General features: G+C 47.0%; 5 protein-coding genes across 5 annotated transcripts; 2 read left to right on the top strand and 3 right to left on the bottom strand.

The window, feature by feature from the left end:
• Positions 1-114: 114 nt before the first annotated feature.
• Positions 115-2,398, bottom strand: GL218_05745 (uncharacterized protein; the record flags this gene model as incomplete). Its single annotated transcript, XM_033582429.1, has 2 exons — positions 115-2,279; positions 2,344-2,398. 2 exons carry the CDS (start codon positions 2,396-2,398, stop codon positions 115-117), a joined length of 2,220 nt encoding a protein of 739 aa, XP_033434768.1.
• Positions 2,399-3,388: 990 nt separating this feature from the next.
• Positions 3,389-6,625, bottom strand: GL218_05744 (uncharacterized protein; the record flags this gene model as incomplete). Its single annotated transcript, XM_033582428.1, has 1 exon — positions 3,389-6,625. One exon carries the CDS (start codon positions 6,623-6,625, stop codon positions 3,389-3,391), a length of 3,237 nt encoding a protein of 1,078 aa, XP_033434767.1.
• A 778-nt stretch (positions 6,626-7,403) lies between these two features.
• Positions 7,404-8,072, top strand: GL218_05743 (putative RNA polymerase II transcriptional coactivator; the record flags this gene model as incomplete). The annotated part of the gene is made up of 3 exons (XM_033582427.1): positions 7,404-7,571; positions 7,641-7,748; positions 7,821-8,072. The coding sequence occupies 3 exons, from the start codon at positions 7,404-7,406 to the stop codon at positions 8,070-8,072; spliced, it is 528 nt and encodes a 175-aa protein (XP_033434783.1).
• A 1,418-nt stretch (positions 8,073-9,490) lies between these two features.
• GL218_05742 (uncharacterized protein) lies at positions 9,491-9,949 on the top strand (the record flags this gene model as incomplete). Its single annotated transcript, XM_033582426.1, has 1 exon — positions 9,491-9,949. The coding sequence occupies one exon, from the start codon at positions 9,491-9,493 to the stop codon at positions 9,947-9,949; it is 459 nt and encodes a 152-aa protein (XP_033434782.1).
• A 2,084-nt stretch (positions 9,950-12,033) lies between these two features.
• GL218_05741 (Cell pattern formation-associated protein stuA) lies at positions 12,034-14,027 on the bottom strand (the record flags this gene model as incomplete). Its single annotated transcript, XM_033582425.1, has 3 exons — positions 12,034-13,239; positions 13,410-13,540; positions 13,604-14,027. 3 exons carry the CDS (start codon positions 14,025-14,027, stop codon positions 12,034-12,036), a joined length of 1,761 nt encoding a protein of 586 aa, XP_033434781.1.
• Between the last annotated feature and the right edge of the window lie 1,658 nt (positions 14,028-15,685).

The following is a 15,685-nucleotide window of genomic DNA, read 5'->3' as shown; positions in this document are numbered from 1 at the left end:
TAGAATAGGGTCAGCCTTTCGTTCAGACGAATCCTTCTTATGCGAGCTGATTTATTTGTTAGCAAAGTCTCGATTTCCAATTTATAAAGGGGACGGGATCAAGCTCACTCATCCTTATTTTTTCTCCAAGTCGATGATGACGTGCGTTTCGAGAATTAATGCCTTCGCCTTTGGAGTGATCACGATAGTTTGTGTACCATCCGCGAGAACAGCCGGTCCGTTGATTTCGTCACCAACCGATAGGTCTTCGAGTTTGTAGATTGGCGTCTCTAAACGACCACCTTCAAAGTAAACTTGAGACTTGCCATGTGCTTTCTGGTCACCAATTGACTGTCGCTTGACTTCCCTTAACTGTTGATCTACAGTCTTATCCCGATATGTGAAGCTCTTTCCAATACCGCGAACTCGTACGTCATCTACGATGATATCTCTATCATCCAGAGTAAATCCAAATTCGTAACGATGATGGTCTACAAAGGCCTTACCAAACGCCCAGTCCTCGCCGTCGTAAGACGCCTTTGCCTTCTCCTCATCAGGCTTGATAATCATGAGAGCTGACTCGGTTCCACGATATTTCATATTGAGATATTCTTCAAAGACAATATCGCTGTCCTCAAAACCTTGGTCCTGAAGGGCCTTGCGTGATTTCTCTTTTAATTTTTCCATCTTAGCTTTTAGCTCATTAACCACATCCCCCTGATCTTGCCATACTGTAGAATCTGGTTCCTGCCTCTCATCGACGACATCCGCCAGGGCCATTCCGTATGCCGATAAAACCGACGAGTACCTGTGGACTAATATCTGTTTAATACCTAAGGCCTCTGCGATAGCAACAGCGTGCTGACCGCCGGCACCACCAAAAGTCGCCAATCGGTGCTTCGAAGAGTCATGGCCCTTCGCCTCAGTAATAGACCTGATCGGTCTTGTCATAGCTTCATTTGCTATCGTTAAGAAACCATAGGCTACTTCATCTAAGCTCATATTCTTGCCAGTTTCCTTATTGATCTGATCAGTGAGCTCTTGGATAACTTTCTTGCTTGCCTCAAAGTCTAAGCCCTCGTCTTCGTTTTTGCCGAAGATCTTAGGGAAGAACTCAGGTAGTAGACGGCCTAGGAACAAATTTGCGTCTGTTACTGCAGCGGGGCCACCTTTTCGGTAACAAGCAGGGCCAGGATGGGCTCCTACTGACTCGGGTCCAACAACAAAGAGACCGTTCTTGAAAAAGAGTCTGCTTCCACCTCCGGCTGCGACGGTGTTGATGTCGAGTTGAGGTGACTGAATCGTAACGCCTGCTGTTGTCGTCTCAAAGACGTGCTCGTATCTACCTTCTCCATAACGTGAGACATCGGTACTGGTACCGCCCATGTCAAATCCGATTACCGGAATCTTAGTCTCCTCATCATAACTTGTGATAGCGTAACCGACTACACCTCCTGCAGGACCAGACAGGATGGCCTTCAACCCGGTAAACTTCTCCACGTCAACCAGACCACCGTCGCTCTGCATGAACTCGCATCTTGCACCTTTGCTGCCGTTCTCCTGAAGGACACTTCTTGTTCCTAAGCCACCAGCGAATCCCTTCTGAAACCCGGCGATGTACTTTTTAATTGCCGGCGTCAAGTACGCATCAGCACAAACACTTGTCGCTCGTGGGACCAACTTGATCATGGGCATGAGTTCATGGCTTAGCGAGATATGGTTAAAGCCAATTTCCCTAGCAATTTTGCCTACTAAGGCTTCATGGTCCGGATATGTGTAGCCGTGCATTAGACATACAGCTATACTCTTGATGCCCTTGTCGAATATGCTCTTTAATTGATCCTTGATCTTGCTCTCCGCTGGCCGTTCCAAAATACGCACTGTCTCCCCCGATAGTCCTAACACCAAGTCTGCTTTCGACGCTTCCGCCGTCCCGGCCTTGGCATGAGCTTTAGTGATGGTCCGCTCAGGGTCCTCAGCATAGTCTTCAAGTGTAACTCTCTCGTCTATCTCAACAACATCCTCGTATAGGACGTCAGGCTTCTTGATAGCAAGGTCAAAAATCTTAGGGCGACTCTGATTGCCGATGACAAGACAGTCCCGAAAGCCCTTGGTCACGACAAGGGCTATCTTCTCACCCTTGCGCTCCAGTAGGGCGTTTGTCGCCACCGTGGTCCCCATGCGTATACTATCGATCTTAGAGGTATCTAGGGCCTCACCCCGAGGAATCTCCCGTCCCTCGAAGTGGCTCAAGATACGCCGGATACCTTCCAGCGGTGCATCTTCATAGTTGGCCGGGTCTTCAGAGAGGAGCTTAATTACAACACTTTCCGTTCAGGGTACCAACACAATCAGTAAAGGTACCACCACGGTCGATGGCGATACGGACACCGCGGTCTTTCTGCTCAGTAGAACCCATCGTATACTAGATAGACGATAGAAAGTAGACCAATATGGATAGGGAGAATATAACACTTCGTAACTTCAAATGTTTGGCCACTTATAGGCCCAGCTTTAGCGGCATCGGAGAACAACAAGCGTTTATCTAAAAACTTATTAGAGCTTAGAGCTTACAAAGCAGCGCTTTGTTATTTCCTATACGTAACTTTTAAAATATGATACCAGGTTATGATCGCAATTTTAGGGAATGTAATACCAATAGATAGTCAGTGATGGTATAGAGGATGCCGAAGTGGATACATAGGATAAGGTATATTCGGAAATATTAGGAAGACAAATACGGATCAGTAGTAGTTATCTAACCTAATGCTAAAGCCGATGTCGTCACTAGGGCGGACTTAAAAGAGTAAAAAAACAATGACTCACCCCACTATATTTATACTTGATAGACTACTATTTCAACAACCCCGCAGTGTAAGCATACTGCATATACTTACCCCACGATAGGGGGGGATAACGGAAGTTTAGTAGTAGCTCGCCATAGTCAAGACTGATGAGAACAACTATATGCAATCAACATGATTATAAATCCTTTCAACTAGGAATACATAGTATAAAATTCGTTTGATAGGTGGTCTAAATTATTCAAGAGAATATTTCGTTCCATAGTAGAATAATATAATTAGTCTCGTTTCTTCATGAATAAATTATTTTATAGACTTGTATGCGGTTCGTGGACTTCGTGAGCCCCTGAACTCTTTTAAAAGTCCACACTACCCCCCTACAAACTCCATGGTCACCGCACGGCCTGTCGTATATATATACCTAAACTCATACATGTCCTGAAATCAATGGTTTATGACAATACCAATACATACCGGTCGTCGCGGGAGGAGAAATGTACTGAAGTTGTACACAATTCCAATCATCCATTTTTGACGTCCTATACCCCTTTTTGATTATACGCCCGGCTGTTGAAGTGCAAAACGCTCGTAGTAAGTAATCAACCTTAGTGTGTAACGACTCGAACTGCTTGCAGCATGATCCCGAAGAAAAGACCTCTGGCGACCTCCTCGACCTGGAGGCAGTCAAAGACTCGCCCAAGCGCTTCGCTTGTAGCGGATTGTCCCATGATCCCCATTAATGCGCCAGGGACGCCGCTCTGTATAAACAGTTTTCTAGCTTTAACTCTCAGCTCCTCTTTTTCTTCAATCGTCATCTCCTTTGGCCAAGCTTTTCGTTCTTCTTCCGTGGGAAGAGAATTTTCTCGGAGCTTGCGTAGATGAGCAGCAATACCATCGTCCGATAAGTTCGCCTCAAGAACCGATTCTTGAACAAGCGATTGGATAGACGCGAGTGATGGATTGCCTGGTCGTAGTAAAAATGATTTCGCTGCTGTCAAGAGCGTCCGCCGAATGTTCCAAGCCGATGACAGAGTATAGAGCTCGTTGATTACGGCGAAAAGAAGTTCAACCGCTACACGAGTCTCTTGCTCTGAAAGTGGTGCGTACTGCTTACTTGGTCGCTTCACAGGTCTACCTGCTTGTGGTAGCTGATCTTGGCTTGAGTTAAATGATCGAGTTGGCGAGATACCATTTGGAGTAGCCATTAAACGCGAGTTTCCATCCACACTCAAGCGAGTGCTCACGGGAGAGCCATAGTCGTCTGCGATCTCATCCGGTGGAGGTGGCAGTTTAATGTTAGTAAAGCTTAATTCAGATGGAGATCGTAGAGGTGAGCGTAATGCTACAGCGCTTGAAGCACGACTATGTACTTTACTACTCGTTGCACTAATCGAGCTCCGCTCCCAGCGATCTGCTCTTGCAGGGTGAAGACTGTCTTGATTCGGATCTATTTGGACGCTGGGTCGCCTTTCCATAGGCGCTACTTTACCCGGCTGCACTGCGACCACAGACGATCTTTGACTGTCCAGACTATCCCTGGTTTTTCCTGACCCATTCACCGATGGGGTACTATCCATCCTTGAGAGAGCCGACATTGATAATGGCCGCGTGTTCGTTGGGCTTTTCGCGCTACTAACTTCCTTGGTTTGTTGCTCGTTCAAGGATGAAGTGGTTGATTTCCTTGGCCCTAGTCCGATATTGCCAAAGACGCCAGTGACTCCGCCGACCACCACTTTTCCGCTGTCTAAGGCCCCCTTGGGTGCATTCTGGATAACGTCAAGCACACCTTTTCCTACCGACTCGAATGAGAACCCCCTGCTGACGCTCATTCGATTCTCCTGACCTTTATCTAGGAACCGCTTAAAGGCTTCTGATTCGGCCAGTGCTTTCTCGGCGCAGGCTGTTCGCATGTATCTCTCAATCTCACCGCGCAATGACGTCCTCGTATGCACTTTCCAGCTCGGGAAGGTGGCAAAGGCCTCTAGGAAAGCAGTTGACCCAGAGACGGTCGCAATGCGTCTCAAGCTCTCATGGAGGCCCTCAAACTGGGTGTACGTTTTCATTATCATCCACCCAGGGTAATGAGAGGTTGCTGGTTCAATCTGAAGTAGATACTCCCAGGAAGGTTTGCCACGAAGTCGACCCTTGTCATTCACCGCGTCGTCATGAATAGTAACAGTGGCATTGTGTAGTGTAAGGGGAGGTGGGTTGCGTGGGTCACCTTCTTCTGGTTCTTCTGTTGCCGGTGGAACAATTTGATCAAAGCTTGTAAACCTACGGGCCATTTGCTCCCCATGTCCACTAGACGGAGACGAGCTGTGGCTTGGCAGATCTATTGGCGATCTTAGAGAGATAGGAGACCTCAGAGATCCTTCCCTATCATCAGCATTCCCTGGTCTTGAGTCCATTGATGCACCTCTAATACTTGGACTATAGTCTTTAGGTTTCTCTAAAGAAGACCTGTTTGGTTTTTCGTCAAGCTTCAAGTTAAGCTCCTTAGCATTCTTCTCTATGGCATTATTAAGGAGACCAGAGGCGTCTGTGCGGCTCTCAGTTGATACGGGTTTCGACTTGTCGGCTTCCAGAATCATCTCATTAAGTCTCTTCATTTCTTCCATAGCCTTCTCCATTTCTTCGTCAGCTTTTGATAGCTTCTTCTTATGCACCGCCTCTTTACGGCGCACCCGATCAATTTCGTATGAATTGCGGTTGCCCCTGGAAAGGCCAATGTTTCCCACATTGCCATCGACGTCGCCAAAAGCCTTCTGATCTTGTATCGCATCGTCGATAGCTTGCGAAAAGTCTGTCTCTCCAGACTCAAGGAGATACACAATCCAACCATTAATCCATTCGGCTTTAGAACACGTCTGTAAAGTACCCTCAAGAATAATTGTTGAGAGGATCTCCCTCAAAAAGATTCGAGCAGGATCGCAATCATACGCCGATCTATCTAGGAAGCTAAGCATGTCCTCAGCAACCATCTTAAACTTCCCTGCTTGTTGTCTTTGATTAAGTAAATTTGACAACGGTGCTTCAGTATTCGAAGCTAGGTAATTATAAATAGCATCTGCCGCAGTCAGGTTGACTTCGGAAGGAAGCTCTGAGTAAGCATTGGCCATCTCAGATAGGAAGACAATAATGATAGAGCATGTGTGAGTAAGGAAGTCGACGAAGGCATCGGCAGGTCGCTTGCGGCCCAATTGATTCGAGATAGTCAATAGGAAATTAACCAACACCTTTCTGCAGGAGAGAGGAAATGACTTGTCGGACGGCACAATAGGTCCATACCACCAGTCTACATAGTCGCGAACAATGGCGTCGACAAGACCAGTAAGCGCCTGTCGCGTTTCTGGCTGGAAGTCGTCGAAACTTTGAGCGAGAAATTGGGCGTTCTTCTCATCGTCTTGTTCAGTCTGGATGACTGCCCTGGTATGTGCCGTCCCTAAGATACGATCTAAAAATTCGTAACCCCTTTCACCTCGGACGGCTCGGGACACCTCGGGATGCCGGGACTCCCATGACGCGAATAGCGTGATACCACCGACAGCTCCGATCAGTACTAGGCCAATCTGACCAAGGACGAAGTATGTCACAGCAGCAAGTGCAAACACGATAGCCGCGAGTGTCCCAGGCGTTGCTGTGGAAAGAAATTGCAACACCTTGGTGACAATATCATCTTGCTGGGAACTTGACGATGTAGGTATATCTCGTTTCTTCGGACTTATCGGATGGCTTTGAGAGTTATATTCGGATATATCTACTATTTCGCTCGAGTCTAATTTCGTCTCGTCTTGCGATACGGCGGAAGTGGCGCCGAGTTGCGCATCGTCGGCGGTATTCATTAGGGAATTGTTGGTGTATGGAACTATTGAAAGTTACTAGGCGTTTAGGGGCGTTGATAGCGGGCGCATTGCATTTATAACGAGAGGCTAGAATAGAAGATGGTTGATTAATATTATAAGTATTAGCACAACGGTTAACTCGAAATAGTTCGTTCGTTGTTCTCGATAGACTGCGTGTTCGAAAATGTTCTTGATTATAGATTTGGCAAATCATAGAAAATAATTTTGGCAGAAGGATTCATGTGAGTTAGGGGTCCAATGGTTAGACTTCCCCCTAACATCTGTCGTGTACAACCTTCTGCCTCAAAGTGCGATAATGGGATGTTTCGTAAAATTAAGTACTTAGGTACTTCTTACATTGTACATCTTTACCCCAGCGGGTCTCGTTCATGTATTTTTCCATAGTATTTTAAGTGAAAGGTACATCAAGCCTATAATAAATAAAGGTTCCCATATCTTAGAGTTTTAAGAGAGGTATCGGATGTGGGAACATGCAGGTACCTTGCAACAACTAACCATAGCGAGTATAGCGGTAATGAGACTCCCAGTACTGAATTACCTGGTACTCAGATAAGCATAATCGATGTATCTCTTAGCAGGCGCGTCTTCAAAGCACTTAACATTCCATTGACGCGACAAAGCGCAACTCAACAGCAACCCCACATTATACATCAATTATTACATTCATCTTCCTTTCCTTTAATTAACCCTTGCATCTTCCTCAATTGAGTTTCTCTTCATCTCACCATCAATTCCAGAATCAATTCCAGCCTTCAATATGGGTCGCACCAAGAACCTTAAGCGATCGCGTCGCGATGAGGACGAAGACGAGGATGTATCAAGCGATCAGGAAGTCAAGTCAAGCAGCAAGTCCAAGTCTAAGTCCACCAAGAAGGCTAAGACCTCCGATTCCGGTAAAGATAATGAAGGCAACCCTTTCTGGAGTGTATGATATTATATTACCTTATCATTCTTGTATATTTGACTCGAAATCCGTCACTAACTTATTATAAAGCTGGGCGGCACCCGCAGAGCTACCATCAGCGGTTTCAAGGGCAAGACATACATCAACATCCGCGAGTACTACACAGATGCATCTGGTGATCTCAAACCAGGAAAGAAGGTAAGCCATTATAAGTTAGGGAAGGAGGGAGAAAGGTGTTTTGGCCATCCAATCGCTTACCACACCTTATAGGGTATCATGTTAAGTCCTGAGCAATACAACAAACTACTCGAAGCTATTCCTTCTATCAACGCCGAGCTACGGGACAAGGGACACACCACGCCTGATATTTCAGGAGCTCCCGCAGATGCCCCTGATTCGCCAGTGAAGGCCAAGAATGAGAAGAAGACCAAGCCCCAGAGTAAGAAAACCAAGGCGAATATCGAGGCTACCAGCGACGAGGACGAGGACGAGGACGAGGACAAGGATGAAGATGATGGATGAGATGAGGATGAAGACTAAACCTAGTGGACTTGTATGCAATGGCACTTAATATCCCCACCATTCCTAGTACTGGCCTGTACGTAGGTTGAAGCCCAGTGAAGGACTCCCTACAACAACGACTGTATCTAATTTCCCTGCCATCCGACATGAGGGCCAGGCAGTTTTTATTAGGTAGTCTTTGCCTTTGGACTGGCATGGTCCATTGCAGGATTATCGGACATTTCTAATTGATACCCACGCTCTCTTGAGCTTTTCGAAATTACTGTCCCAAGACTAACCTTGGGTTATTCATGACACTTATGATGCACGTCTACAGATCATCTTAATTCATTGCTCATATATTAACACTTCCTTACGCTACAAGCAGGCCTCATTCCGAAACGGGGGGTTGAAGTTGTACGTAGTAAACCTTCACCCATATCCTTGATCTCGATCTTCAAACCCCATGCTTTCAAGTGTCTGGTTTTCCTTGCTAAGTCACTATATAGCATCGCCTTGATATATAGTTTCTGAGGACAACCCGTATAATACCTATACCAAAGCATCCCTTTTCACCTAAGCCCAGTCAGTTAACCCGATATTATCGTCCAATTATGACAATAGGCGCGGCTTCTTACACAGCATATCAATAAATGAGATCGCATGCATTCCAAGTGAAGGTACCGCCAAGAATCCTTTCCAGACGTGTGGTCTTAACCAGGCACTGCTTGTTAGATACAATGTGCAGCTTCTATACATGCTAGGTAAAGCCGAACCCGCAACCTATTCCAGCTTCGGTATAAGCGTCCTCCAGTACGGGACCGGACGGCTATGGGGGCCTTTAGTCGCCGCCACAAACATCAATATTCTAACCGACAAGCAAGCAAGCAAGCAACAACATATGCCTTCCTCGGAATTCCGGCTCGGCCCACATCTTAGCTCTCCAAAACTGTTATTTCCGAGAGGCAGCTTGAGCAAAGCGTTCTATTACGACCGAACGTAGAAGAGTCATTTTACTAGCCGAGTTCCAAATACGGGTGTGATTTGTCCCAATCCCATGTTTGCTCGACTTTCCCCCGTACCGACTGAATACAGGGCGGGTCAACTCCGAGATCAGATAATCTTTGATCTCATTAGATGTATCCACGCTATATATTTCGAAGTAATTGGTGAGAATAACCCGTGTATAGCATAAGCAATTTACCAAGTGCTACTAGCTTGGCAAGCATACCACTCTGCTGGTGACTTGCTCGTTATGACTACAACTGTATAAATATGGGCTCTTGATGTGTTGAACTATGAGATATTACGTAGTTGCATCATCAATATTAGATGCTGCCATAGCCAGAAATTCCTCTCGTTAGCTGTAATCAGTATACAACCTCTCCTATTAACTATTCCCATTTCCACCAGTAGCCAAAGCTTAGGTACTATACACGATGCGTCTTCTCCAGTCCCTCCTCTTCTACACCAGCATCCTCATGCTACCCAACCCCACCGCCGCGCACAACAAAGCCCTAACTCCGCGGAGCAAAGGCGCAGATACTATCTCATTCACATTCCAGCCCGACGACAGCATCAGCGGCGCCCTAACCATGCACTCGGAACAGACGCTCGAGTACTTCAAAAACGAGCTTGGGATCGACGTGACGAAACTACGGAACCACCCTGAACTCTTCAGCCACAGTCCCAGCGGACACTACGTCTTCCCCGAGCCGAGCGGCGTAGAGGGCACACTGTCCTGGAACCTAACAGGACGAGATCCCACTTCTCTCGGCACCTACGAACGACTCACCTGTGACGACTGCGCTGCGATCTGCGGAGGCTTGGCTGCAGTCCCTTTCGGATTTATCATGTACGTACCTAGATATACCGGGTTTGCCACGTGCCTTCGATAATATTTACATGCGTCGTTTATGCTAATCTCCCTATATGTAGTTGCGGTACGGATTTTCCCCCTTGCTATGATATCCTAACCATCGTTACCTCCCTATCTACATAGTTGCCCCTTTAGTTCCATGCTAACGTTATTATTGAAGCTGTGTGCGTCGGCACAATGCATTGCTTATGATGGGTATGATATAATAGAAGACAAAATCCGAACGTTCTAGAGTAACTATTATAATTATCAACGGAGATACGTTATAATTATTGAATCTGATTGTTGAAATTAAGAACCTTAAAAGCAACGACCCCCTTTTTTTTTCCCTCTACGTTACGATGGCATACTGTTACATTACATTTCCTATTCATAATCCGTTCCGTCGATATATCTATAGTGTTAGGTATATAAGCTCATGTTAACCAAGTGTCACGGCGGAATAAAAATCATTAAAATCGTGTATTGTCGGATAGTCAGCTAAGAAGTAGGGCGATCGGGCGAAGGCAAAAAGAAGCACTATACATCTTGTATCACAAATTATATTCGACATAGTACGTAGGTAGATAACAGTATTCTAATCTGAACTCATACTTGCCTCTTAACGAAAATAGGCTTAACAACTACACTAAGTTAGTTATTCTAGATTATATATCTACCTCCCTAGATACCCCATCTTAGGTATGCTAAGTAAAGCCTACCTACTTATTCTTATAAAGAATAATAACAACATACCAAAGGGAATATAAGACGGCAGTTCGTACTACTTACAGGGGAGCTTAGCTTAACAACCCCCTCCCTCATCATCATTATCATCGTCTAAACACTAGTTATGAGGGTTTTACATAATTCGGGCTACCACATCGCCGTGCGACCGACCGCCCGTATTAACACAAGAAAGGTCTCACTGTCCCATATCTTTTCCTACTATAGTGAATAGTCTCTGCCACCGCAGGCGCAAGCAGTGAAGCGGACTATTTTTGAGCCATCACAGCATCGTCTTGGCGAAAGAAGTTGATAGTGAGTAGTTCCACAAAGCTAGGGTTTTCCCACCCCCGTACGACGGGAGAAGGGTACTAGGTGTAATGAAATTTGTGATTGTTGAGGAAATGTCACCTCGCACAAGGCTTGGTACGAGTACAGGCTAGATGAATGGTATCAGCATTTTTGCTTGCGTATCGTACGCGGAAAATTGAAATGGACTCTAACTAATCACAATGTAAATAGGATAGCTGGCTACCTACGTAGAAGATCGGCTGGACAATTGCTACTAGAAGGGCGAGAGGAGTATGTTTAATAGAGAATCCCATTACTGTAATATAAAGCCAGGAAAGCTGGTTACAAATTTCCACTTAATTTCCTTACAGCCCAATATGTGATACGATTGGCTGGGACAGTTGTATGTAGCTTAGAATCTAAGTTCGCTGTGTATCAAGCAATAGCTTTTTTAATTCCATCATCGAGTTCATGACCATTGATACCAGAAAGAGACATTTCCAACACACGCCCACAGTGACACCACATCCTTTTGGTGAATAGAAGAAAATCAGGTCGTCATCATGTCGTCACTAGGAAAATAATTGTACCAGCAGCCTCTCGTGCTCTACGAGGCTGATGGATGTGATGAACAAAGTAAAACAAATTCAGCCTCGGTCATGAACATTACTCGCCTAGAAATCGTAATAGGCGGGACTTTTGCGTTGCTCGAGTGTCTCGTTGTCCTCAGCATAAATAAAAAAAGAAGTAATCAATGATCATCTCAAAAAAAAAGATTAAGGTCCACCATGCGACGCGTTAAATCGTGAAGCATTTACACGGCCTTTTAACGGCTGTTAATAACAATCAAGAAGTCGTAATTTTCGTCATCGTGTCTTCTGATGGATGGGCCTAAACATGATGATGATGATGAGTTGTCCCGGCGAACACAAAAGACGCGGAAAAGAACAAAATAAAGGAGTGTTTCGTAGTCGGCATTGCACTCTAAGGCGCGGAAGTGATTCGTCTCAAAAGAATCGATTTTCGCACAAGTGCCCCAACACCCGGATTAATGCGCACAGAAAAGAAAACGTCAACATGACACATTGAATAAACTCCAGGTCGAGGCTATCGCCGACGGGCCACCGCCGAAGTAGGGCGGGTCATTGTATCGTATCCGGAAGCAATGGGCCCATCAATCACCGTTTTTCGACGTTTCAAGTCTAGCCCACCGCTCGAGGGACGAGGCAGATCATCTTCATCATCGCGGCCTCTTTTCAAGGCGCCCGATGCGCCGTTCATAACTGGCTGAGCAGCATAACCATTTTGCATTGGAGCGCCCATATCATTTTGCGAGCTATAAACATCTGGCGGTGGCGCGCCATTAGTGGGCGCCCGGTCGCCACTCATTACATTATAAAGATTGCTCGAGGGTGGCACACGCGGCGGCGTACTGTATCCTGTCTGCTGAGCGTAATATGGTTGCGGTGGTGCAGCGGTTCTGGGTGTGGCTCGTCCAGATCCGCCTTGATGATTAGGCGATCCATTTATCTCAGGAATATGTTGGTGATCGCCTTGTAACGCCGTAACAGGTGGAGCGTTATAATTATACGATGTTCTATTGGTGTCATAAGCACCGCTGTCATGAGTATATTCGGCCTCATGCTCGGCTTCATCTTCGCCGGACTGGTGAGGAACACCGTCATTATGTTGTAGTAGTCCGTTTGACGGCTTAACATCAGCCTGCTCATTAGGTCCAGTTGGACGCCCAGCCGGAGGGCCCATCTCGCTCTTCATGTAGGAACTCGGTTGGCCATAGATGTTCCTCTCCTGCGGGCTGCTATTTGACGGAGGATATGGTGAATGTTGAGTAGTTTGGCCATTATATACCGCACGGGAACTGTCGTAAGGTTGACTACTCTGTGAGTAAGGCTGCATACTCTGCAGTGTGTTTCCTGGAGGCGTAGTTGCGGGAGTAGCTGGCATGGATCGTGCAGCGTTGCTAAGACCCGTATCGATGGACATAGGGTTGGGACCTTGGCCGCCATTCATCCCTTGCTGACCCCATTGGAAACTCTCAGATGCACCCATGCTTCCCATCACACTTGATGCGCTTGTCGGCGGCGTCGGGAATGTGTGTGCTCGATCAAGGGACGGCCGTCCCGGGTTGTGGGACGGAAGTGGAGGTTGGGGTCCTGGTAATCCCATGTGGTGGTGATGTTGCTGTATTGAGGGCAAGACACCACCAGGAGGTGCCGGACCCGGGCCGTTCCGCATTTGACTTTGCTCTTGTTTCCGGCGCTCGGCTGCCGCCATGACCTGGTTTGTTCGGTTCTGATTTGTGGGGTGGTATAATAACGCTCCAATATTATGAACAAACAGTGGGTATAGCAGTTCTGTAATCTTCTCTTTATTGGCGAAGTCCAAAGCTCTCTCGAAGGGAATCCTAGAGGGGGCCGTTATTGGTACTTGTCTTCAGCTATAAAAGGGGGTTTCAAGCTTACCACTCCCTTGAGGTGCATGGGCCCAATCTTGACAACATGCCGTACCTTTTCGCTTTTCAGAATCCCGTCTCTCCTGCCACGGGTCATTCCAGCGACGTTGAGCAACTTTGTGCCATTTATCATGTGATTATCTGCCAAAATTTTGTGAGCACATTCCTTAGTTTTTAATAGATTCTGGACTACTAAATTCCTACCTTCACGTCGCGCAACACAAATACCCTTAGCTTCAACTTGAAAGCATAAACTGCCCTCATCTTCCCAAAGTGTGGCCGTAACGCGGGGTTTCATCCCCGGCGGCGCAATTTGACCTGTCGTGTCAAATCCTTGGTACTGATTCTGCATGCCTCCCTGATTGGGAACTCCGGGGAGAGGTAGAACATTTTGGGCACCCATGGAACCGGAGACGGCCGGCGGAGCAGACTGAGGGGACGTCAATCCGTTCGCGTAGCCATATTGATATGGAGGAGCAGAGTACTGTGCCGGTCCTGGTTGTAATAATGTTGGTTGCTGGTGGCCATATTGAGGTAGCGCGTTTGATGTCACAGTTTGTGGTTGCGGTGCAGGACCTGCAGACATGTGCGTAGTTTGGTAGTACATATCTGGAGGCGCGGTATTCATCGCGGAATATTGTTCGTACCCACCAATGGCCTGGGAAGGGGGGCCAGATATCGCCGTTGTGACGGGTAAACTGGGAGACGGCGTCTTAGGGCCGTTTGAAGACGGTGCTGAAGTGAACGACGATTGCGAGTCTCCGTTGGAACTCGCGGAAGATGCAATAGAGCTAACCCGGGGAGACGATGTACTCGAAGAGTAGGCCAATGGCGCCTGCGGTAAGGGGAGCGAAGGCAACCTCTCACTCACATATGGCGGGCGCTGGGGAAAGGAACCGTAGTATGGTGGTACGTCAGACGGTCCCCGGGTTTGCGGCTGGGAAATCGGCGGGAGATCCAGTTTCACGGCGCTCGACAATAATGCCACGATGGGCTGCAAAAAAAAGCTCAAATACAAGTCGAATAAGCACGACCTGTGTTTGAGTACAGACCAACACCACAATTGGGCTTCAATTTCGTCAGAAGAACAATGAGCTCGAGGCAAAACGAAACAAGCGGTCCAATTGGCTTGTCGACGGTTCAACCGATGGGATTAGGATGTAAATCTGGGACGGTGTTACGGTTGCTGGACGCGTACGAACTTATTCGACGGGCTGTGATTCAACACTTGCGGGGAAATAGACACGGCGAATGTGTTTCTTCGGCAATGGTGGATTTCCCGTACGGCGTGGTCGTTACAGGTCGTGAAGCTCTAAAGAAACCGTCAACTATGATGAACCAATACGGTCTAAAGGAGTAAAATCAAATTCGAGAGTAAAATTTTGAGAGAATGTGTATGTTAGAATTCTGCACTACAATCATGGTAGCTGAAGGATAAGGAGCTATGTTCGACGTAGTAGTTTGCATGAAGGGGGGCGTGGAGAGGGGGAAGGACAGGAAAGCGGCGATAAGATGTCGTCGTCGTTGGTCGTTTGGACAAAATGAGTGAAGTCTCATCGCACGAACGTATACACATACACACGAACACTCGCACGAACACATCGATGTATCTCCTCCCGATTCCGTTTTTTTTCTGTTTCTCTTCCTCTTTTTTTCCCCTCTAAGCGAGGCTGTCTCTCAACTCTAATGCAGGAACATCAGGGCCCAGATGCGCAGGGTGAAATGCAGGGCAGGAAGAAAGTGGAGGTGGGAGGTGGGCAGAGTTTGCGCGCAAGTAGGAATTGGGAAGAGGAAGAACACATACCTTCTCTTCGGACCTCAATGGCGTTCGCTGGTGGGAATTAGGAAGTCGAAACGGCACCAAAAGAGAGAAGAGGAGAGGAAGTTAGAGGGGGAAAAGGGAAAAGAAAGGCCCAAGGTTTTTCCTCTCGTGGTGGTGGTGAGGAGGAGGCAGGAAGGTAGAGATAGTGGAGGTACGAAAGTTGAGAGAGGTCAAGGTAAGAAAAGACGGGACACAGACATGCAGACGGGACTAGACGCTAACTAGTAAGGTAGGTTAGCAAGGGTAGCAGGGTAACAACAGGGTAGGAGGTAAGAGGTAGGAGGTAGGCAGGTAGGCAGGGCAGGTGTAGAATACACATACAATGCAGAGAGAGAGCAAGAGTGCTGCTTTTTAGGAAGCGGACTGTGAATTGTGGACTGTGGACTACCTAATAGACTGTGGACTGTGGACTGTGGACTGTAAGGAAGGTAGGGATTAGTAGCAGCGAAGCCGCTAGCACCAGA

This window comes from Daldinia childiae (genome assembly GCF_008694065.1).
Source record: "Daldinia childiae strain JS-1345 chromosome Unknown Scaffold5, whole genome shotgun sequence".
Classification (NCBI taxonomy): Eukaryota; Fungi; Ascomycota; class Sordariomycetes; order Xylariales; family Hypoxylaceae; genus Daldinia; species Daldinia childiae.
The sequence above is the reverse complement of the archived record's forward strand: the minus strand, read 5'-3'. Positions and strand labels throughout refer to the sequence as shown.